Genomic DNA, 25,240 nt, shown 5'->3' on the forward strand with positions numbered 1-25,240 from the left:
GTCTGGCGCGACCTGCCGCACCAGCCTCCATCCGTGCTGAAGCCACAGCCACCGTCCGGACTATTTCAGGTACCCAAGCGTTACTGTCTGCCATTGACTTTCGTATAGTCTGTGACCTGGTCAGCTGCCTCCCCGCTACGGCGGAACGGCCTAGTGGGTCCACATACCCTGTGTCCGTGACAGAACGCTCAGGCCATGGAACCCGCTGGCCAGCCCAAGACCGCAGTACAGAAGATTCAGACAGAGATGCAGGACCTACGCACACGTCAGGATCAAATCCTTGAGGCGGTGAATTCTATCCTGGTCCGCCTGGATCTACTCGCTGTTCTACCTCCGGTTCTTCCTCCTGAAGCTGTTGCTGTGCCACTGCCTGTTGCTCCTCCTGTTTGTTCCGGATCCACAGTTCCTCTGCCTCTTCCTGCTCGCTACGACGGTGACCCCAGAGCATGTAGAGGATTTCTCAATCAATGCACGGTGCATTTTAGGCTATGGCCTCATCTCTTCCCCTCCGAGGAGGCCAAAGTAGCGTTCATTATCTCCCTCCTCGCTGGCAAGGCCCTCGCATGGGCAAACCCAATCTTGTAGCAACAAGGACCTGTATCCGCGGACCTAGCCTTGTTCCTGCAGTCCTTTCGTGCCGTGTTCGAGGAGCCGGGTCGAACATCCTCTGCTGCAGCCACTCAGTTGACCCTCAAGCAAGAAGGCTCCACAGTAGGGGAGTATGCTATCTCCTTCTGTACCCTAGCAGCTGAGCTGGCATGGAACAATGAGGCACTGGTGGCGACCTTCTGGCAGGGACTGTCCTCTCACATCAAGGACGAACTGGCAGGCCGCGACCTTCCTTCTACCTTGGATGCCCTCATCCTGTTAGCCACCCGGGTTGATATGAGAATCCGGGAGCGCTCTCAAGAGGTTCGTCAGGAGAGCCGGGTCCACAGACCAGCACCATCAGTCCAGAGACCACTATTGTCCACTCCTAGTGCGCTACCTGAAGAACCCATGCAGGTAGACAGAGTCCGGTTATCTGAACAGGAGAAGCAGCGCAGAAGCTCCTCTGGACTTTATATGTATTGTGGCCTCAAGGGTCATTTTGTGCGACAATGCCCACAGAAACCGGGAAACTCCAGTACCTAGGGTTGATTGGAGAGGCAACTCTAGGTGGAACGTCTCCAAACGTTAAAACCTCTTCCAGATTATCGATTCCTGTGGCCATCGTCACCGGAGAGACATCACATCCTTCCTCCGCCTATCTTGACTCTGGAGCGGCTGCTAATTTCATCCAGCAGGATCTAGTGCAGGGGTGGGCAAACTTTTTGACTCACGGGCCACAATGGGTTCTAAAATTTGACAGAGGGGCCGGGCCAGGAGCATTTGGAGGGAGTGTTTGGGCCGGATATACTAAAGCATTAAATGTAGTGTGTGCAAACCTCATAGCACAGTAAGAACACTACAACCCAATTTATTAACTGTCTTTCAAATGTGAAAAATAGCCCTTATCAGTTAATAAATTTGTCTCAAGGAATATGCAAGATATGGCATTTACATACTATTTCGCAGATACTGGGAGGAGGAAATGTAAATAGATTAAAATAACATACGCACTGTGATTTATCAAGATTGCGTCTGTTTTTAATAAGTTTCAATCGAAGGTGCAAAGTTAAAGAAATCAACATTTATTGAAAAATGGAATCACTTTCAACATTCAAAACATATTATTACACAACGAAATACTCAAGCTCAATAATATCTACTTGTGTTAAACTCCGCAAAATCATGGATGGATTGTCCTGACCGCGCGCTCTACAAACTCGCCACGGACACCCTCGCCTTCACGCGCAAACAGTACACGTGTATCGTTGCCAAGCACACAGACATAGGCTGTATTAAATATCCTACCTGCAGCTGAAAATTTAAATTAAGAGCGATGTGCGGCGTGTTAATTAGTGAAATAAAGAGAAATACGCGCCACATTAAAGGGAATGTGTTGCCAGAAAAACATGTTTTTTTTAAAAAAATTAAACATTTAGTGTGTGGGTGATTAAACATTGTTCAAATTTTTTTTATTTTTTTCAAGAGACAGGAAATATTATAAATTTTTTCTAATTTATAATACTACCCATTTTTGGTCACTAGATGGAGCTAGTTCCCAAAATTGCAGCATTGCAACATTGGGTTAAAAGCCCTCGCTCTAGTGAGCTCTCAGCATCCCCCCCTCCTTTATCCTGGCTAGTGCCGGGATAAACGAGGGGTTTGAAAGGTTTAACCTCCTACACTGTGTGTCGCCATTTTTTGAGGTAACCCACAGTGTAGTAGGATTACATACAGTAGTAAACACACACAAACACTAACATACATTGAAATCTCTTACCTGCTCCTGCCGCCGCGGCTCCCTCCGGCCCGTCCGCTCCCTTTGCTGCCGCTGTTCCATGTGCACAAGTCCGGAAGCCGCGACCGGAAGTAGTAATATTACAGTCCGGCCGCGACTTCCGGTCCACAGGAAAATGGCGCCGGACGGCGCCAATTTCGAATAGGACTGTGTGGGAGCGGCGCATGCGCAGTTCCCACACAGACGCCGTACACGGACGTGAATGGGACGGGAGCCGTTCTCAGTCCCTATGGGACTGTGGCTGCCGTATTCCATGTCTGTGTGTGTCGTTAATCGACACACACAGAAATGGAACAAAAAATGGCAGCCCCCATAGGGAAGAAAAAGTGTAAAAATAAGAAACAGTAAAACACAAACACACAAATGAATATAAACGTTTTTATTAAAGCACTAACATCTTTAACATATAAAAAATTTATTTGTGATGACACTGTTCCTTTAACAACGGTCAATGTGTTTTGAGTGCGCCATCTATTGGGAAAACGTGGGCATTGCAGGGAAAGGGGAAAAAAAAGGAGGTTTTTACTATAATTTGGACAAGTTCGGCGGGCCGGATTAAAAAGCCTAACAGGCCGTATGTGGCCCGCGGGCCATAGTTTGCCCATGTCTGATCTAGTGGATCGGTTTCGACTACCCACAGTCCGTCTGGAGAGACCCCTGGCAGTTGCCTCTTTGAATGGTCTACCATTGCCTGATCCGATCATGCTCATCACAGAGCCGTTGACACTACGGGTCAGAGCTCTTCACTCAGAACAGATCACCTTCCTGGTACTACCCAAGGCTATCAATCCTATCCTGCTGGGTCTGCCATGGCTCTGTCTACACGCCCCGACACTTGACTGGAATTCTGGAGAGGTTCTTCAATGGGGTTCCAGATGCCATAGCCATTGCCTGTCACAAATCCGTCCTGTCGTGCCCCCTCTGCCTCAGTCACTTTCCGGCCTACCATCTCAATATGCCAGTTTTGCGGATGTCTTATGCAAACGAGAGGCTGAGACGTTGCCTCCACATCGGAATTATGACTGTCCCATTGAACTGGTTCCCAATGCTTCTCTTGCCCATGGACGAGTATATCCTCTCTCCTTGCCAGAGACTTTATCGATGTCAGCTTATATCAAGGAGAGCTTGGAGAGGGGTTTTATTCGAAAATCTTCCACCCCGGCCGGGGCAGGCTTCTTCTTCGTTAAAAAGAGAGATGGATCTCTTCGACCCTGCATTGACTACCGTGGTCTCAATCAGATCACGGTCAAGAACAAATGCACATTGCCACTTATTTCCGAGCTCTTCGATCGCATATGAGGAGGCAAAAAAATTTTTAAGCTAGATCTGCGGGGGGCCTATAATCTAATCCGGATTCGCCGGGGTGACGAAAGGAAGACGGCATTTAACACCCGCGATGGGCACTACGAATACCTAGTGATGCCCTTCGGACTGTGTAACGCTCAGTATTTCAGGAGTTCGTTAATGATATCTTCCGAGATCTCCTCTATATGTGCGTTGTAGTTTATCTCGATGATATTTTAATTTTCTCCCCAGATCTGATGACCCATCAGAGGCATGTTCGTCAAGTTCTTCTGCGACTAAGAGAGAATTGCTTGTATGCCAAATTGGAAAAGTGCACCTTTGCCCTTCCTGGGCTACGTCATCTCGGATCAAGGCCTTAAGATGGACCCTGAGAAATTAAAGTCCGTCCTGGAATGGCCACGTCCTCAAGGCCTAAGGGCCATACAACGGTTCCTGGGATTCGCCAATTTCTACCGGCAGTTTATTCCGAACTTTTCTTTTCTGACGGCTCCCATCTCTACCCTTACCAAGAAGGGTGTGAACGCCAAGGTGTGGACTCCAGAGGCAGAGTCCGCATTCATTAGCCTCAAGAAAGCCTTTACTTAAGCTTCAATCCTCCATCACCCTGACGTATCTCGGCAGTTCTCACTAGAAGTGGACGCTTCCTCTGTTGGTGCAGGTGCACTTCTGTTCCAGAGGAGCTCCAAAGGAAAGGCAGTAGTATGTGGCTACTACTCAAGACTGTTTTCTTCTGCTGAATGCAATTATTCCATTGGAGATCGGGAGCTACTGACTATCAAATTGGCCCTGGAGGAGTGGAGACATCTTCTAGAAGGCGCAGCTCACCCCATCCTGATCTTCACCGACCACAAGAACCTCACCTACCTTCAGTCTGCACAACGACTGAATCCCAGTCAAGCCAGGTGGTCGCTTTTCTTCACCCGTTTTCAATTTCTGCTCCACTACCGTCCCGCTGACAAGAATGTGAGGGCCGATGCCCTGTCCAGATCATTTGAGACGGAAGACACGGTGGAGTCCACCCAGTACAATGCTCCCATAGAACCCCCTACATAGTATAATGCCCCTATAACGGATGCCCACATAGTATAGTACCCTATAGCTGCCCTCCACACAGTACAATGTCCCCATAGCTGCCCCCACACAGTATAATGCCACATAGCTGCCCCACACAGTATAATGACCACCATAGCTGCCCTCCACACAGTATAATGACCACCATAGCTGCCCTCCACAGTATAATGTCCCCCATAGCTGCCCCCACACAGTATAATGCCACATAGCTGCCCCCACACAGTATGCCACATAGCTGCCCCCACACAGTATAATGCCACATAGCTGCCCTCCACAGTATAATGTCCCCCATAGCTGCCCCCACACAGTATAATGCCCCATAGCTGCCCCCACACAGTATAATGTCCCCCATAGCTGCCCCCACACAGTATAATGCCACATAGCTGCCCCCACACAGTACAATGCCCCCATAGCTGCCCCTACATAGTATAATGCCACATAGCTGCCCCCACACAGTACAATGCCCCCATAGCTGCCCCACACAGTATAATGCCACATAGCTGCCCCACACAGTATAATGCCACATAGCTGCCCCCACACAGTATAATGCCCCATAGCTGCCACCATACAGTATAATGCCCATAGCTGCCACCATAAAGTATAATGCCCCATAGCTGCCCCCACACAGTATAATGTCCCATAACTGCCCCCACACAGTATACTGTCCCCATATCTGACCTCCACACAGTATAATGCCCCCATAGCTGCCCTCCACACAGTATAATGCCCCCATAGCTGCCCCACACAGTATAATGCCCCATAGCTGACACCATACAGTATAATGCCCCATAGCTGCCCCGACACAGTATAATGTCCCATAGCTACCCCCACACAGTATACTGTCCCCATATCGGACCTCCACACAGTATAATGCCCCCATAGCTGCCCTCCACACAGTATAATGCCCCCATAGCTGCCCCACACAGTATAATGCCCCATAGCTGCAACCATACAGTATAATGCCCCATAGCTGCCACCATACAGTATAATGCCCCATAGCTGCCCCCACACAGTATAATGTCCCCCATATCTGCCCTCCACACAGTATAATGCCCCCATAGCTGCCCTGCACACAGTTTAATGCCCCCATAGCTGCCCCACACATTATAATGCGCCCATAGCTGCCACCACACAATATAATGCACCATAGCTGCCCTCCACACAGTATAATGTCCCCCATAGCTGCCCTCCACACAGTATAATGCCCCATAGCTGCCCCCACACAGTATAATGTCGCCCATATCTGCCCGCCACACAGTATAATGCCCCCACACATTATAATGCGCCCTAGCTGCCACCACACAATATAATGCACCATAGCTGCCCTACACATGGTATAATGCCCCATAGCTGCCCCACAAAGTATAATGCTCCCCATAGCTGCCACACACAGATTAATGCCCCCATAGTACCTTCCATAGAGTATAATGTCCTATAGCTACCCCCACACAATATAATGCCCCCATAGTTGCCCCCATACAGTATAACATCCCCATAGCTGACCTCCACACAGTATAATTCCCCCATACAGTATAATGCCCACACAGATATCCCCATACAGTATAATGCCCACACAGATATCCCCATACAGTATAATGCCCACACAGATGTCCCCATACAGTATAATGCCCCATAGCTGCAGTGAATCGCTGGCCTTAGTAGTCATGTGCCATTCATTGCAGCATCACTGCTGAGGCCAGCGATTGGCTGCAGCGGTACGTGACCGCTTCAGGGTCTAAAACATCATATATTACAAATTAATGGGGTTTTCCCACAAACACATGTATCCATAATCCACATGATAAAGGGTTAAATGTGTGTTCGCCGGGGGTCCAACCACTGGGGACCCTAGTAATGAGAAGAATGGGGGACTGAAAGTCCCCCGAAGTGCTCCATAAGAATGGAGCGCTGGTGCTCATGCTCGGCCAGCACTCCATTAATTTCTATAGGACATCCGGGACCGCTGTATCCTGCAGCTCCATTAAAATGAATGGAGCTACGGACGAGAATACGCACCATTACTATGGAGCACTTCATGGGACTTTTGCTCCCCCGTTCTCCTCATCCTAGTGGTCAGACCTTCAGCGATCACATATGTATCCCCTTATCCTGTGGATTAAGGATACATGTGTTTTTAGAAAATCTTTTTATCTCCATATGGGGCACGATCCACTTGGACTTTTTATATTTAAGAAGAAAGTCTGGAGAGTTTTTAAAATCATAATATAAATGTCTCCAGCAACTGTTTTTACTCCAATTGGCACACTTTTTTCTACTCACAGTGTCACCTATAAACGCTGAGCGCGCGTCCTGCTCCCTCACTCGGGGTAAACAGAGAGGAAGTAAAAAATATACACGAAAAATTGGTCCGCTCACCACTCATTCTAAGTAAAGACGCCACATTCCATGATTATTCAGTGCACGGGCAAGAGAGCTACGTCGGGAGTAGGTAGAAATCCAAGGAAAAAAGTTAGAGGTCCAGCACACGATATGATGTGAAAAAATACAAAACTGTTTATTTAAGTCAAAATTAAAAAATCCCGGGAGAGAACGCCTATGCGTTTCAAACTTTTCAGTTCTTAATCATAGCAGATAGCTGTTGCGCCAAGCGTCCGAGTGACGTACTCCCGCTGGGCGAAGGCAGGTCACGAGTCAGACCGTGATTCGTGACCTGCCTGCAGTGAGTAAGGTCAACGTAAGCAAATTCAATTTGCTCTACGTTGACCTTACGGGATAGGAGGGGGGCATGGCTGGCACACGGATCCGGAGTCGGTGATTCGACGGGCCATAGCGGGACATTATTCAGACCTCCCAGGACGGCGGGACAGCTGCAAAAAATGAGACCGTCCCGCCGCATCCGGGACGCTTGGGAGCTATGAAGATGTAATAAGGGAGGATGGGAGTGATTGGCTGAGTGAAGAATATGGTTAGTAGATGGAAATGAGAAGGGAGATGTTCAGCGGTGCCGCATTGGGGAGAGCTTTGTAGACTAGTAGGAGGGTCATGAATACTGTATAATAGGGTTGTCACGATACCAGAATTTGGACTTCGATACCGATACTTCGTGTAGTATTGCGATACTCGATACCAAAACGATACTTTGCCAACAATAATGAAAAAAAAAAAGTTCCTCCATTTTGTGATGTGAGGCGTGTACCTCACACATTAACCCAATATTGTTCATTATGAATGAGGTACATGATGGGGTTAATTACAATTAATGTGAGGCACATGGAGGTTCAAAATTCATCACACCTCGTGCCTCACATTAATAAGTGAAAGAAAGCATGCGATGATACTGAATATGTGTATATTTTATGTATCGAGACTTGTTTTAATGTTTATTGCAAAAAAAAATGTGGGGTTTTTTTTAAAATTTTTTTTAGCTTTAATGTTATGGCATATATCTATATAGTGATAGTACACAGGCAGTTGTAAGGACATACCTAAGTATACCCTGACAGGAAATCTGGGCAGACAGCCCTGGGGTCCTCCAATGGACCCTGGGCTGTCTGCCCATATATGGTATGTCCCTCGATCACGTCACAAGGGTTACATGTGACACGATCCAAAGGGCATCCCCCTTTTACCCCTTGAATGCTGCGGTCCGCTTTGATCGCATCATTCAGGGGAATAGCGGTGGAGATGAGAGGTTTCTCTGATCTCTATCGTTAGAGCGGGGCTGCAGCTGTGTTATACAGCATTGCCCCCCTCCTGACAATAAGTGCGCACGCGGTCAGCATAAAGTGATGCGGCCGGTGCTAAACTAATGAGTGGCAGCGGCACTGAAGACAGAACACGGGGGTGTTTTGTAGCGCGCCCGCCATGTTCTGTCTTCAGTGTTGCCAATCATTAGTACAGCGCTGGTCGCATCACATCATGCTGACCGCGCGCGTACACTTGTCAGGAGCGTGGCAATATCACACAGCAGCAGCCCCGCTCTGACTACATTCATGTATTACTATACTGAGCTGTGCGGTCGCACAGCTTAGTATCGAAATACATGAAATAATGGTATTGAACCGTTTCAGGGTGCACGGCATCGAAACAGTATCGAAGTTTCGATGCATCGTGCAACCCTACTGTATAATTGTACAAGAAACGGGTAACCAGTGTAATGAGCGACAGAGAGTAGCGGGGATCGTATAATCACTAGACAGAGAGCAGCGGCGTTAGTATAACCACTAGACAGAGAGTTCACCCTGGCTCCTGCCTTTATGATGGTTTGAAGTGGAGCCAGCCCGTATAGTGGAATGCAGTTAGTAGGCAGGTACAGTAGTCTACGCAAGAAATGGGTACGGCTCGAATTCGTGTTTTAGCTTTGTCAGTGGTGAGGTCAGGACAGATACCAGAGATGGTTTTTTAGGGAAGGATACAGCATTTTGCAATGGATTGAAAATGAAAAAGAAAGAACAGATCAAATAGAAGTCCAAGACATCGGCCTGAGCTCTAGGAACGATGGTGATTTTTCAGATGGAGATGGGGACATCACCTTTAGGTAAAGAAGATGATGGAGGAAACAGAAGGAGCTACATTTTTGAAAGATTAAGTTTGAGATATGGAGAGGACATGACAACCGAGAAAGTGACGGACACTCAGGAGAGCAGGAGAAATGTCTCAGGAAGATGGATATAGTTGGGTGTCATCTGAATAAAGACGTGACTGGAAACAAAGTCTGCTGATAGTCTGCCCAAGTGGAATTGTGTAGAGAGAACAAGAGGGGGCTTAAAAATGATCCCTTGGCAACCCTGACAGAGAGACAGAGGAGAGAGGAAGCCGAGCCAGCAGAAGACCCTGAAAGAGGGGTCCTTTAAGCCAAAGGAGTGGAGCATGCGAAGGAGTATTGGATGATCTACCACGTCCAATGCGTCCATTGGATTTGAAGAGATCATCATCAGATACTTTGGTTACTGTCGTTTTAGTAATGTCATGAAATGCACGGCCGTCATATTGTAAGAGGTCCATCAGAGAGTTTGTAGAGAGGTTCCCAGAAGTTTATAAGCTTAGGGAAAGTTAGAAACAGGACGATAGCAGGATAGGAGGGCCCAAGAGAATTGTGGTAACTAGAGGGAAAATTCCAGATGAGAGAGGAAGATTGAACATTTTTGGGTGAATAACAGGCGATATTACAGCACGGACAAGATGTGAGGGAATGGAGAGGACAGGGGTTAGGATGGCAAAGGGGATCTGACAGCTCTCGTAGACATAATGTTGTCAGGAGATCCAGAAAAGTTGATTATCTTTTGGGCAACTTTACAATTTATTGACGTGTACCTAACATTTTTTTACATTTTAATGTTCTTGGTTTATTTCTGGGTCAATTGTCTTTGCACTTTATCCCTGTTTTGGAAGGAGAACAATATTTGTTTCCCCCTGAGAATGGACTTGGAAACTTCCGAACTTCCATAGAGGTCAGATCAGGAAATCCAGAAAAAATCCTAACATCTACGGGCAGCCTTACATTTATGTGATGTGCCCTTCGTAATGTCCTTATGGTGAAGCTTTCCATGTGTATATTCCTATGCCCCCCTTTTTATATGACAGCTGAAATGGGTGTTTACCTCCAAAAAGACGTGGCCATTAATGAATCGACCCTTTTGCCCCACGAACTCGGCAGCGTCAATGATGTCCCGTGTAGTCTTACCGTTACAGTGGTGCATAGTACAGGGAGGATGTCTAAACCCTATGGTAAAATTCAATGATCTCAGTCAGGGCAAAGTTTTAATTTTTGAATTCATTTTTCACTCCCTGCCTTCCAAGAGCCGTAACTTTTTTTTATTTTTCCGTTAATGGAGCGGCGTGTAGGCTTATTTTTATTGGAGGAGTTGTAGTTTCTATTGGATCTATTTAACCCTTTCCCCACATTTGACGTATGGCTTTTGTCATAGCCGGGTAGGGGAAGTATGGAGCGGGCTAACGGGCTGAGCCCGCTCCATACAATGCAGGTGTCGGCCAGCACTTCACAGTAATGAGCGGGATCACAATCCTGCGCCTTTAACCAATTAAATTGTTAGAAAGAGGGGGCCGACCCCATTTAACAGCTCATCGTCCTCCACGATGCAATCGCGGGGTGGCGATGGTTGCTGTGGGGCTTAGCGCACCCTGACGTGCCATTAGTAGTGAAAAAAATAAAAAATATTAAAACTAAAAAAAAAAACTTATCCCTTTTCCCCCCTAAAGTGATGTAAAAAAATAAAATAAGTAAACAAAATTGATATCGCTGCGTCCGTAAAAGTCTGAACTATTACAATATAGCATTATTTAACGCGCACGGTGAACACCGTAAAAAATACAAATTTTAAAACACCAAAATAACTGTTTTTTGGTCAACTTAGCTTTAAAAAATGGTACCGATAAAAACTACAGCTCGTCCCGCAAAAAATAAACCCGCACACCTTTCAATCGGTAAAAAAATAAAAAAGTTATGGCTCTCAGAATGTGGCAACACAAAAAGTTTATTATCAATAAAAGTAGTAAAATATTTAAAAAAACCTACATATATTTGGTATCACCGTAATTGTATTGAGCCACAGAATAAGGATAAGTTGTAAGCCGTACAAACGAAACCCAAAAAACAATTGCGGAATCGCAGTTTTTTCCATATTCATCCCGCAAAGCAGTTTCCCAGTACATTATATGGAAGTATAAATAGTACCAAAAGAAACTATAACTCCTCCTGCAAAATATAAGCCCTCACACCGCTCCATTGACGGAAAAATAAAAAAGTTCTGCCTCTTGTAATGCGGGGAGTGAAAAATGAAAATCAAAAATCAAAAACCCGGAAGGGGTTAACAGAAGCCTGTCAAAAGAACGATATACTGAAAATATATAGTGCAAGCGATCCAACGATCACTGGTTGAAGTCCCCTTGGGGGACTAATAAACAAAAAAAAAGTAAAAATCAGTCAAATAAAGTTTTGTTTTTTTATGTACAAACATTGTTTTTTAAAAGTAAAAAAACAAAAACCTTTTCCCATTTCCCCCCTAGAGGGTAGTAAAAAAAGAAATAAATAAACTTAAATTTAACTAGCACGGTGTGCGCCGTAATAATAAAAAAAATGTAAACGCCAGAATCGCTATCTTTTGGTCACCTAATCTCCCACAAAAAATGTAATAAAAAGTCAAAATCTTGGATCTACCCCAAAATGGTATCATTAAAAACTACAGTTTATCCCCCCCCCCCAAAAAAAAAAAAAGCTGTCATGTCGCTTAATAAATAAAAAAGTTATGGCTCTCAGAATTTGGCGTCACAAAATAAATTTTATTTTTTCACAGTCAGTGTTTTCCTTGTAAAAATAGTATCGCCGTAATCGTATTGACCGGCAGAATAAAGTTAACATGTCATTTTAATTGAACGGTGAATTCCGTAAAAACGAAGCTCAAAAACAATGGAGGAATCGCTGTTTTTTTTTTTTCATTTTTTGCCCCACAAATTTTTTTCCCCCGTTTCCTTGTACATTATATGGCACAATAAATGGTGCTACGAAAAACTACAACTCGTCCTGCAAAAATCAAGCCCTTATAGGACTATATCGACGGAAAAATTAAAAAGCTATGGCTTTTGGAAGGTGGGGAGGAAAGAATTAAATTGAAAATCTGAAAAATGGCTGCGGCGGGAAGCGGTTAAAGTACCATATAATATACTGGGAAACTGAAAAATATTTTTTTTTGTGTGGCGGAATTGGAAAAAACTGTGGTTCCTCCATTGTTAGTTGGGTTTCGTTTTTACATCTTTCACTGTTAGGTCAATTCTAATCCTTCATTAGACCCCCGGGCTGCAATGACAACTATCGGCACCATGCGATCGCGTCGCAGGGGTGCCGGTGGGCTGTCGGAGCCCCACCTCTTTCTAATGGCTTAGATGCCGCGGTCGCTATTGACTGCGGCATCTAAGTGGCTAAACGCCCAGGAACAGAGCGATCTCTATTCCTGGCCGTTAGTTCAAGGTGTTAGCTTCAAACTAGAATTATTTTCCCCAATAAATATAAAGTAAAAAAATTCTAAAATTGTGCATGTACAATATTGAAATGACCATGTTGTCCTGGTTTACTGGTTACTACAGAGGAAATCTTGGGTGTCTGTAGACCTTGTGAGATGCACGAATTCTTCATAGAACCTGGTAAGGATTTCCATACCCAAGGTCTGAAGATTTTTCCTGTGGACCCGGTCCAATGTGGCCATTAAGAGCATTTGGTTCGGTTTTTGGCCACACGAGAGCAAATTTTAATGTTAATGTAAAGGATCTGCCAGGCACTACGTCTGGGTATACTCCCAGGATTAATCAGTCGACACCTGAGGCCAGACCTCTGAGACTGACACCTGCTCCCACCAATCAGGGTGGCAGACTCAGGAGTGGGAGAGCCTATGGCGGCCTGGTCAGTCAGAGTTAGCTCCGCCCCCTGTCCATTTATACCTGCAGTTTTCTCTTCCTCCTTGCTTGTTATTCTTCTTGGATTCCTGGCCCCACTGCTGCCTTGCTCCAGCCTGCTTCTGCCGTGCTTCTGCCTTGCTTCAGTTCCGTTTATCCTGCGTTGCTCTGCCCCTGGCTTGCTTCTGCTCCGTGCTCCCGTTTGTATACTCCACTACATCCTGATCCTGACTGGCTCATTCACCGCTCCGTTTCCTCGCGGCGTTCCGTGGGCTACTGTATTCCCTTGCGTGTTCCCTGTTTGTACTCCCTTGCACTTAGACAGCGTAGGGACCGCCGCCAAGTTGTACCCCGTCGCCTAGGGCGGGTCGTTGCAAGTAGGCAGGGACAGGGCGGTGGGTAGATTAGGGCTCACTTGTTCCCTTCACCTCCTTCCTGCCATTACATAATAACAAGCCCTTACCTAGTCTACCATTTCTTCTACGCTACGCTATCATGGACCCCCTTGAGACCCTGACCCAGCAGATGCAGGGCCTCTCCCTACAGGTCCAGGCCCTGGCTCAGAGGGTCAATCAGTCTGACGCTGCCTTTGTAGTACCCCTCACCTCACCTCTAGAACCCAACCTCAAGTTACCTGACCGGTTCTCAGGGGACCGTAAGACTTTTCTCTCCTTCCGGGAGAGTTGCAGACTTTATTTCCGCCTAAGACCACACTCCGCAGGTTCCGAGAACCAGCGGGTGGGTATCATTATATCCCGACTCCAGGAAGGGCCCCAAGAGTGGGCCTTCTCCTTGGCTCCTGACGCCCCTGAACTTTCCTCCGTTGATCGGTTTTTCTCTGCCCTCGGTCTCATTTACGACGAGACTGACAGGACTGCCTTAGCCGAGAGTCAGCTGGTGACCTTACGTCAGGGTAGGAGACCTGTTGAGGAATACTGTTCTGATTTTAGAAAGTGGTGCGTAGCTTCTCGGTGGAACGACCCGGCCCTAAGGTGCCAGTTTAGGTTAGGATTATCTGACGCCCTGAAGGATCTGCTGGTTAGCTACCCCTCTTCTGACTCCCTAGACCAGGTTATGGCCCTAGCAGTACGACTTGACCGACGTCTCAGGGAACGTCAGCTTGAACTTTTCAATGTTTTCCCCTCTGACTGCCCGGCGATTCCCCCCGAGGTCCCGTCTCCTCGCTCTTCCACGGAGGACTCGGAGGTACCTATGCAACTCGGGGCCTCCATGTCCCCTCGACAACGTAGAGAGTTTCGCAGGAAGAATGGTCTCTGCTTCTATTGTGGGGACGACAAGCATCTACTGAACACCTGTCCCAGGCGCAAGAATAAGCAGCCGGAAAACTTCCGCGCCTAAATGATCATCGGGGAGGTATTTCCCGTTAATACTAAACGCAATAAGATTTTGCTTCCCTTTCAGGACTCGTTTGCTGGCCGGTCTGCCACTGGCAGTGCCTTCGTGGATTCGGGCACATCTGCTAATATCATGTCTGTGGAATTTGCTATGTCTCTAAAAATGCCTTTTATTGATTTACCTTATCCTATCCCGGTAGTGGGTATCGACTCCACTCCTCTTGCTAATGGTTATTTTACTCAGCATACTCCTGTTTTTGAACTCCGTGTTGGCTCCATGCATTTGGAGCAGTGCTCTGTACTGGTGATGCAGGGATTATCGTCTGATCTGGTATTAGGTCTTCCCTGGTTGCAGCTGCATAATCCCACGTTTGATTGGAATACTGGGGATCTCACCAAATGGGGTAGTGATTGCCTGATGTCATGTCTTTCGGTTAACTCTATTTCTCCCCGGGAGGAGGTAAACACGCTTCCTGAGTTTGTTCAGGACTTCGCTGATGTGTTTTCTAAGGAGGCCTCCGAGGTGTTGCCCCCTCATAGAGATTACGATTGCGCCATCGATTTGGTGCCTGGTGCCAAGCTTCCTAAGGGGAGGATATTTAATCTTTCATGTCCTGAACGTAAAGCTATGAGGGAGTATATCCAAGAATGCCTGGCCAAGGGTTTCATTCGCCCCTCGACTTCTCCTGTAGGTGCTGGCTTCTTCTTCGTAGGGAAGAAGGATGGTGGTCTTAGGCCGTGCATTGATTATCGGAACTTGAATAAGGTCACAGTAAGGAACCAGTATCCCCTTCCTTTGATTCCGGATCTTTTTAATCAGGTTCAGGGGGCCCAATGGTTCTCTAAGTTCGATCTACGGGGGGCATATAACCTTATCCGCATCAAAGAGGGGGATGAGTGGAAAACTGCGTTCAACACGCCCGAAGGTCATTTCGAATACCTAGTCATGCCCTTTGGGTTGTGTAATGCCCCTGCCGTCTTCCAGAATTTTATTAATGAAATTCTGAGAGATTACCTGGGTAATTTTCTTGTAGTGTACCTTGATGACATACTGGTGTTTTCCAAGGACTGGTCCTCCCACGTGGAGCATGTCAGGAAGGTCCTCCAGGTCCTTCGGGAAAATAATCTGTTTGCGAAGACCGAAAAATGTGTGTTTGGGGTACAGGAGATACCATTTTTAGGTCAAATCCTCACTCCTCATGAATTCCGCATGGACCCTGCCAAGGTTCAGGCTGTGGCGGAATGGGTCCAACCTGCCTCCCTGAAGGCGCTACAGTGTTTTTTGGGGTTCGCTAACTATTACAGGAGATTTATTGCCAACTTCTCGGTCGTCGCTAAGCCTCTTACGGACCTCACTCGCAAGGGTGCTGATGTCCTCCATTGGCCCCCTGAGGCCGTCCAGGCTTTTGAGACCCTCAAGAAGTGCTTTATCTCGGCCCCCGTGCTGGTTCAGCCCAACCAAAGGGAGCCATTTATTGTGGAGGTTGACGCGTCCGAGGTGGGAGTGGGGGCCGTCTTGTCCCAGGGTACCAGCTCCCTCACCCATCTCCGCCCCTGTGCTTACTTCTCTAGGAAGTTTTCGCCCACGGAGTGTAACTATGATATTGGCAACCGCGAACTTTTAGCCAATAAATGGGCTTTTGAAGAGTGGCGTCACTTCTTGGAGGGGGCCAGACACCAGGTAACGGTCCTTACTGACCACAAGAATCTGGTTTTCCTAGAATCGGCCCGGAGGCTTAATCCTAGACAAGCTCGTTGGGCACTATTCTTTACCAGATTTAATTTCTTGGTTACCTATAGGGCTGGGTCCAAAAATATTAAGGCTGATGCACTGTCACGTAGTTTCATGGCTAATCCTCCTTCTGAGAAGGATCCTGCTTGTATTTTACCCCCTGGTATAATTGTTTCTGCCACTGATTCTGACTTGGCCTCTGACATCGCGGCTGATCAAGGTTCAGCTCCCGGGAACCTCCCTGGGGACAAACTGTTTGTCCCCCTGCAATACCGGCTAAGGGTACTCAGGGAAAACCATGACTCCGCTCTATCTGGTCATCCTGGCATCTTGGGTACCAAACTCCTCATTACCAGAAACTATTGGTGGCCTGGGTTGCCTAAAGACGTTAGGGCTTACGTCGCCGCTTGTGAGGTCTGTGCTAGGTCCAAGACCCCTAGGTCCCGACCTGCGGGCTTACTACGTTCCTTGCCCATTCCCCAGAGACCTTGGACCCATATCTCCATGGATTTTATCACCGATTTGCCTCCATCTCAGGGCAAGTCGGTGGTGTGGGTGGTAGTAGACCGCTTCAGCAAGATGTGCCACTTTGTGCCCCTTAAGAAACTACCTAACGCCAAGATGTTAGCTTCTTTGTTTGTGAAACACATTCTGCGTCTCCATGGGGCCCCAGTCAATATCGTTTCGGACAGAGGGGTACAATTTGTTTCCTTATTTTGGAGAGCTTTTTGTAAAAAGTTGGAGATTGATCTATCTTTCTCCTCCGCCTTCCATCCCGAAACTAATGGCCAAACGGAAAGGACTAACCAATCCCTGGAACAATATTTAAGGTGTTTCATTTCTGACTGTCAATTTGATTGGGTCTCATTCCTTCCCCTCGCCGAATTTTCCCTGAATAACCGGGTCAGTAACTCGTCAGGGGTCTCCCCGTTTTTCTGTAATTTCGGGTTTAATCCTAGGTTCTCCTCCATTTCCCCTGGTTGTTCCAATAATCCCGAGGTAGAGGACGTTCATCGGGAACTGTACACAGTCTGGGCCCAGGTTCAGAAGAACCTAGAGGCGTCCCAGAGCGTACAAAAGATTCAGGCTGATTGTAGACGTTCTGCTAACCCCCGGTTTGTCGTCGGGGATCTGGTGTGGTTGTCGTCGAGGAACTTGCGCCTTAAGGTCCCGTCCAGGAAGTTTGCTCCCCGATTTATTGGACCTTATAAGGTCATTGAAGTCCTCAACCCTGTATCCTTCCGTCTGGAGCTGCCCCCATCCTTTCGCATACACGACGTCTTCCATGCCTCCCTCCTGAAACGCTGCTCCCCGTCCTGGTCCCCCTCGAGGAAACCTCCTGTTCCCGTTCTCACCCCTGATGGGGTGGAATTCGAGGTGGCCAAGATTGTGGACAGTAGGATGATCCAGGGCTCCCTCCAGTACCTGGTCCATTGGAGAGGATACGGGCCGGAGGAGAGGACTTGGGTACCTGCTCGAGATGTTCACGCTGGGGTATTGATCAGGAGGTTCCACCTTCCCTTCCCCACTAAACCGGGTCCTCTTAGTAAGGGTCCGGTGGCCCCTCATAAAAGGGGGAGTACTGTAAAGGATCTGCCAGGCACTACGTCTGGGTATACTCCCAGGATTAATCAGTCGACACCTGAGGCCAGACCTCTGAGACTGACACCTGCTCCCACCAATCAGGGTGGCAGGCTCAGGAGTGGGAGAGCCTATCGCGGCTTGGTCAGTCAGAGTTAGCTCCGCCCCCTGTCCATTTATACCTGCCGTTTTCTCTTCCTCCTTGCTTGTTATTCTTCTTGGATTCCTGGCCCCACTGCTGCCTTGCTCCAGCCTGCTTCTGCCGTGCTTCTGCCTTGCTTCAGTTCCGTTTATCCTGCGTTGCTCTGCCCCTGGCTTGCTTCTGCTCCGTGCTCCCGTTTGTATACTCCACTACATCCTGATCCTGACTGGCTCATTCACCGCTCCGTTTCCTCGCGGCGTTCCGTGGGCTACTGTATTCCCTTGCGTGTTCCCTGTTTGTACTCCCTTGCACTTAGACAGCGTAGGAACCGCCGCCAAGTTGTACCCCGTCGCCTAGGGCGGGTCGTTGCAAGTAGGCAGGGACAGGGCGGTGGGTAGATTAGGGCTCACTTGTTCCCTTCACCTCCTTCCTGCCATTACAGTTAAATTAAAATGTCCCCCTAAAGCTGGTCATACACATTAGATAGCTGTCGAATAATGATCTTCCCCGACTCCTGCATAAACATGCCTCTCCAGCTTGGCCTATAAGGTACCTGTAAACCTGTCTGTATACCTAACTTACAGGGGTATTCCCATCTCAGACATTTATGGCATATCCATAGTCCTGGGACCCGCACCTGTCTTAAGATCAGGGGTCCCCCGACCTCGTATCCGCCTGGTTAGATGGTCTGCTGGCCATCCATCCAGGCAGGGACTTAGTGGCAAGGTGGCCAGGAGTACGGAAACAGCCGAGCTCGCTTAGCTGTGTTGTTTCCGTAACTCCCATTTACTTCTAAGGGAGTTACGCAAACAGCGTAGCTCAGCAAGCTCAGCTGTTCCTGAAACCCAGACCACCTCTGTACCGATTACCAACCTAGATGCGGCGGGCAGCAAACATCTCACCAGACGGGGTCGCGGCATGCCAATCTCAATATACATAAATAACGTTTTAAAAACTATGCAGCAGAAAAAATATATTCAACGTAAAAAAAATAACCTTCTCCCGTTTTTTCCGTAATTATTCAGTTTAGAAAAAAGACGGCTATGAGGCGATATAATTACAATGTACAAATCTATGAATATGACAGTACAGGGATCTTTCTAATGATCTTTTTATACCTATGTCTGTAACAAGGACAAGGGGGCATCCTCTACGTCTAGAGGAAAAATAGTTTTATCACCATCACAGACGGAGATTCTTTACTGTAAAAGCAGTGAGACTATGAACTCTGCCACAGGATGTTGTGATGGTTGATTCATTGAATACGTTGAAGAAGGGCCTTGATGCCTTTCATGCAATATATAATAACTGTTCAATTTACACACTATCTTTTGAAAAGCGACTTTGGGGTGATTGCCACATAAAGTCAATATTCTTGGCAGCATTATGTCCTGCCCATTTATATAGGACACACCCCTAGCCTATGGCATTTGAATAGCAAATAGTGCATATGACCCCCTTCCTCTCCTCCCAAAATTAATACAGACCCTAGTCCAGACCCTCATAACTACTGACACCATACCCTTAACATAAATACAGACCAGACCCTCAAAATAATAACAGACCCCTAAATAAAAACAGAATCCCTAAAGAAATACAAAGCTCCTTAATACAGACTCTACACCCTCTAAAGAAACACCAGACCAGAGCCACCCTAATACTGACCTCAGACCATAGCCCCCTAATATAGACCTTAGACCGGACTCCCTCTTAATACAGACATCAGACCAGACTCCCTCTTAATACAGACATCAGACCGGACTCCCTCTTAATACAGACATCAGACCGGACTCCCTCTTAATACAGACATCAGACCGGACTCCCTCTTAATACAGACATCAGACCGGACTCCCTCTTAATACAGACATCAGACCGGACTCCCTCTTAATACAGACATCAGACCGGACTCCCTCTTAATACAGACATCAGACCGGACTCCCTCTTAATACAGACATCAGACCGGACTCCCTCTTAATACAGACATCAGACCGGACTCCCTCTTAATACAGACATCAGACCAGACTCCCTCTTAATACAGACATCAGACCGGACTCCCTCTTAATACAGACATCAGACCGGACTCCCTCTTAATACAGACATCAGACCGGACTCCCTCTTAATACAGACATCAGACCGGACTCCCTCTTAATACAGACATCAGACCGGACTCCCTCTTAATACAGACATCAGACCGGACTCCCTCTTAATACAGACATCAGACCGGACTCCCTCTTAATACAGACATCAGACCGGACTCCCTCTTAATACAGACATCAGACCGGACTCCCCCCTAATACTGACCTCAGACCATAGCCCCCTAATATAGACCTTAGACCGGACTCCCTCTTAATACAGACATCAGACCAGACTCCCTCTTAATACAGACATCAGACCGGACTCCCTCTTAATACAGACATCAGACCGGACTCCCTCTTAATACAGACATCAGACCGGACTCCCTCTTAATACAGACATCAGACCGGACTCCCTCTTAATACAGACATCAGACCGGACTCCCTCTTAATACAGACATCAGACCGGACTCCCTCTTAATACAGACATCAGACCAGACTCCCTCTTAATACAGACATCAGACCGGACTCCCTCTTAATACAGACATCAGACCGGACTCCCTCTTAATACAGACATCAGACCGGACTCCCTCTTAATACAGACATCAGACCGGACTCCCTCTTAATACAGACATCAGACCGGACTCCCTCTTAATACAGACATCAGACCGGACTCCCTCTTAATACAGACATCAGACCGGACTCCCTCTTAATACAGACATCAGACCGGACTCCCTCTTAATACAGACATCAGACCGGACTCCCTCTTAATACAGACATCAGACCGGACTCCCTCTTAATACAGACATCAGACCGGACTCCCCCCTAATACTGACCTCAGACCATAGCCCCCTAATATAGACCTTAGACCGGACTCCCTCTTAATACAGACATCAGACCGGACCCCCTCCCAATACAGACATCAGACCGGACCCCCTCCCAATACAGACGTCAGACCGGACCCCCTCCCAATACAGACGTCAGACCGGACCCCCTCCCAATACAGACGTCAGACCGGACCCCCTCCCAATACAGACGTCAGACCGGACTCCCTCCCAATACAGACGTCAGACCGGACTCCCTCCCAATACAGACGTCAGACCGGACTCCCTCCCAATACAGACGTCAGACCGGACTCCCTCCCAATACAGACGTCAGACCGGACTCCCTCCCAATACAGACGTCAGACCGGACTCCCTCCCAATACAGACGTCAGACCGGACTCCCTCCCAATACAGACGTCAGACCGGACTCCCTCCCAATACAGACGTCAGACCGGACTCCCTCCCAATACAGACGTCAGACCGGACTCCCTCCCAATACAGACGTCAGACCGGACTCCCTCCCAATACAGACGTCAGACCGGACTCCCTCCCAATACAGACGTCAGACCGGACTCCCTCCCAATACAGACGTCAGACCGGACTCCCTCCCAATACAGACGTCAGACCGGACTCCCTCCCAATACAGACGTCAGACCGGACTCCCTCCCAATACAGACGTCAGACCGGACTCCCTCCCAATACAGACGTCAGACCGGACTCCCTCCCAATACAGACGTCAGACCGGACTCCCTCCCAATACAGACGTCAGACCGGACTCCCTCCCAATACAGACGTCAGACCGGACTCCCTCCCAATACAGACGTCAGACCGGACTCCCTCCCAATACAGACGTCAGACCGGACTCCCTCCCAATACAGACGTCAGACCGGACTCCCTCCCAATACAGACGTCAGACCGGACTCCCTCCCAATACAGACGTCAGACCGGACTCCCTCCCAATACAGACGTCAGACCGGACTCCCTCCCAATACAGACGTCAGACCGGACTCCCTCCCAATACAGACGTCAGACCGGACTCCCTCCCAATACAGACGTCAGACCGGACTCCCTCCCAATACAGACGTCAGACCGGACTCCCTCCCAATACAGACGTCAGACCGGACTCCCTCCCAATACAGACGTCAGACCGGACTCCCTCCCAATACAGACGTCAGACCGGACTCCCTCCCAATACAGACGTCAGACCGGACTCCCTCCCAATACAGACGTCAGACCGGACTCCCTCCCAATACAGACGTCAGACCGGACTCCCTCCCAATACAGACGTCAGACCGGACTCCCTCCCAATACAGACGTCAGACCGGACTCCCTCTTAATACAGACGTCAGACCGGACTCCCTCTTAATACAGACGTCAGACCGGACTCCCTCTTAATACAGACGTCAGACCGGACTCCCCCCTAATACAGAGGTCAGACCGGACTCCCCCCTAATACAGAGGTCAGACCGGACTCCCCGCTAATATAGAGGCTAGACCGGACTCCCCGCTAATACAGGGGTCAGACCGGACTCCCCGCTAATACAGGGGTCAAACCGGACTCCCCGCTAATACAGGGGTCAGACCGGACTCCCCCCCTAATACAGGGGTCAGACCGGACTCCCCACCCCCTAATATAGGTGTCAGACCGGACTCCCCCCCCCCCCAATGCAGGGGTCAGACCGGACTCCCCCCCCCTAATACAGAGGTCAGACCGGACTCCCCACCCCCTAATATAGGTGTCAGACCGGACTCCCCCCCCTAATACAGAGGTCAGACCGCACTCCCCCCTAATACAGAGGTCAGACTGCACTTCCCCCTAATACAGAGGTCAGACCGGACTCCACCCCCCCCTTATGAGGTTTGAGGGTTGCCGTCATTAGAAAACCCCTTTAAGAAATGTGGGCCCGTTTTTCTTTTTTTTACCCAGATTGATTGACTTCATTGTGTGTGACCCCCTCTGAGCCTCGTCCGGACCCCCTACTTCGCTTACAGATCTCGACAAGTTTTGACTTGTTTATAGTTTTGTTTTATTTGTTTGTTCTGCATTTTGACTACTGTACCCCTCAGTTCTGACCCCAACTATTTACTGACTACATATTTGGTGTATACTTTGGTGCTGCACACGACTGACTGATCTTAACTTGCTACAAGTCCCCAGTTACTATTACTACTAAACCGACAAATCCTGAACTAATTAAAAAATATATTATTTTTTTTATATCTCTCTATATATATATGTATATATATATATATATATATAAATATTAATAATAATACTGCTTATATAAAAATATAAAAAAAGAAAAATAAATATGAATTATACTTAATAACACCAATGCACTAATTTAATAGTATTGTATAAGACATTTTTATAACATTTATTATCATTATTATTTTGTATGAATATTTTATTTTTAAATATTATTTCTATAATATTATTATTATAATATTTAGTGATACCAAAAATGTAAATTTAGAAATAATTGTATATTATTTTTACTACTACTATTATTATTATTATTATTGCTGATAAAAAAATATGAAACATTAATATTAAATATTTAATTTATTATATAAATTAAATATTAATCTTATTTCATTTTTTATTTGTACTACATATAGTTATAATTTCCCTTTTTTTCTCCGACCTGTTTGATGTTTTTTTTAAGAAAAAATAAACAAAAAATTCTCGTATTGTAATCTTTACAGTCCATATCCATTAAGTGAACACAAGTTAATATTTGCTCAAGATGACCTATTAAACACAAATAGATTAAATTACAACCACTTCCGTGGTAATATTAGATAATTGGGGCGTGCGGTGTTATGTTCCCTTGTACGGTTATAGCATTTACACAGCACCGTGCCCCTATCAATCGTTTCGAGTCGCATGGCACATCAGTATAAAAAAATTGCCAAGAACATTGCTGACAAAAGGTTAACCCTCAAAACAGAACATCAGAAGATCCTACAAGAAGGCACTTACCTCCACCATGGACTGCTCCTTACTCTTCTGGAATATAGAAAGCTCTTTCTGCAGGTTCTCGAGATGAACGGACTGGTAGACCAAGGCAATTAGGCAAAGAAGGACTCCAAACCAAGACCCTGTTCCTCCCCACAAGCCCCGTGCCAGGCCTGGAACCACGTTGACTGTCACCACATGAGACATGATGTTCTTGCAACCAACTGTACAAATTGGGTACAGGCAAAAGGCTAGACAGGGGCGGGACGGTGACCCAGAGATTATGGGATTATTGCAGCATAATCCGGTGAAAATCTGGTGCAATTGGTGGAGAATTTCCTGGGGAGGAGAGCACTGCAAGGAGGTAGGAATGTGGCACCAAAGGATTGTACCGAGGACGAAACAAAACTGAGACGACACAGGGAAAGTCAGTAATTGAGCAATGAAACTGAAAGTGACTGACAAGAAAAGGGATTAACCGAAATTATAAAGTGCAGAGAGGGAGAGAGAGAGATGTCCTAGAAAGAGACAGCCCGAGAATAAGGAAGAGAGTCATACAATAAACTGCTATAAACACAAGATGCTGAGGAGAGCTGAGGGGCCAGCCAAACGGCAGTAACTATAGATAAGTAGAAGACCTCTCGCAAGTCCCCCCACCCAGGTAGTTACTGTTTGTTAAAGTGATAAGGTTAGGCTCTTAATCCACCCTCCCACATCAATAGATCCAAACCATGGAGAGCAATAAGTCAAATGACTCACAAGGAAAATTCTAATATGCAAATCAGGTAATTTCCATAGAAAGGGAAAGTTGTGTCCAAGTCTTTCATTCCTGCCAAAGTTTAGCAGACACAAGCGCAGACGTGAGTGCCAGCTCTGGGGGGCAAGTGGCTCGCAACGCCGGCAAACGTGAATGGAAAACCTACAGTGAGCCGCTAAAGGTAAAAAATCTGAGGATTCTTAATATATTTTTTAGTTATATATTTTTTTATATTTCTTTTATTTTTTGTTTATTTTTGTCCTTTTTTCAGAAATGTTTTTAATTCGAAATCGTTTTTGTATTGTGGTCCATTTTGTATCTAACTCAGTCTATGATAAAATTCTTTGCTTTATTCCACTACGTCAAAGATCCTACTACTTTTTTTTTTTATAAGAAAAAACTATAATTAGAGAGGAGAATATGTTTTACGCAACCTTTTTCGTGATTTGATTTGGATGCATTGGTCTAATACATTTGACAGGTTCGATTTTTTTTTTTTTTTTTTAAATATCCTTTTTATTGTCAATTTTCACATTTTCTTACAAACATTTCACATAAAAGTTACATCATGAGTGCGCAGCACTCAACTGTCATTGAATTAACTTTGAATTAAATTCAACATAACATAACATATAAACATGGCATAAATGTCGATCTTCATATGGACCGAAAACATGACTTCCCCC

General features: G+C 46.9%; 1 protein-coding gene across 1 annotated transcript in view; it reads right to left on the reverse strand.

Moving 5' to 3' along the window:
* Nucleotides 1-24,020, reverse strand: part of TNFSF13 (TNF superfamily member 13) — a 37,996-nt gene extending 13,976 nt beyond the window's left edge. Inside the window, exon 1 of the mRNA XM_075859262.1 lies at nt 23,822-24,020. Coding sequence (XP_075715377.1) covers nt 23,822-24,004 — 183 coding nt within the window. The 5' untranslated portion in view covers nt 24,005-24,020. The remainder of the gene's footprint in view (nt 1-23,821) is intronic.
* Between the last annotated feature and the right edge of the window lie 1,220 nt (nt 24,021-25,240).

This window comes from Rhinoderma darwinii, chromosome 3 (assembly GCF_050947455.1).
Source record: "Rhinoderma darwinii isolate aRhiDar2 chromosome 3, aRhiDar2.hap1, whole genome shotgun sequence".
NCBI lineage: Eukaryota > Metazoa > Chordata > Amphibia > Anura > Rhinodermatidae > Rhinoderma > Rhinoderma darwinii.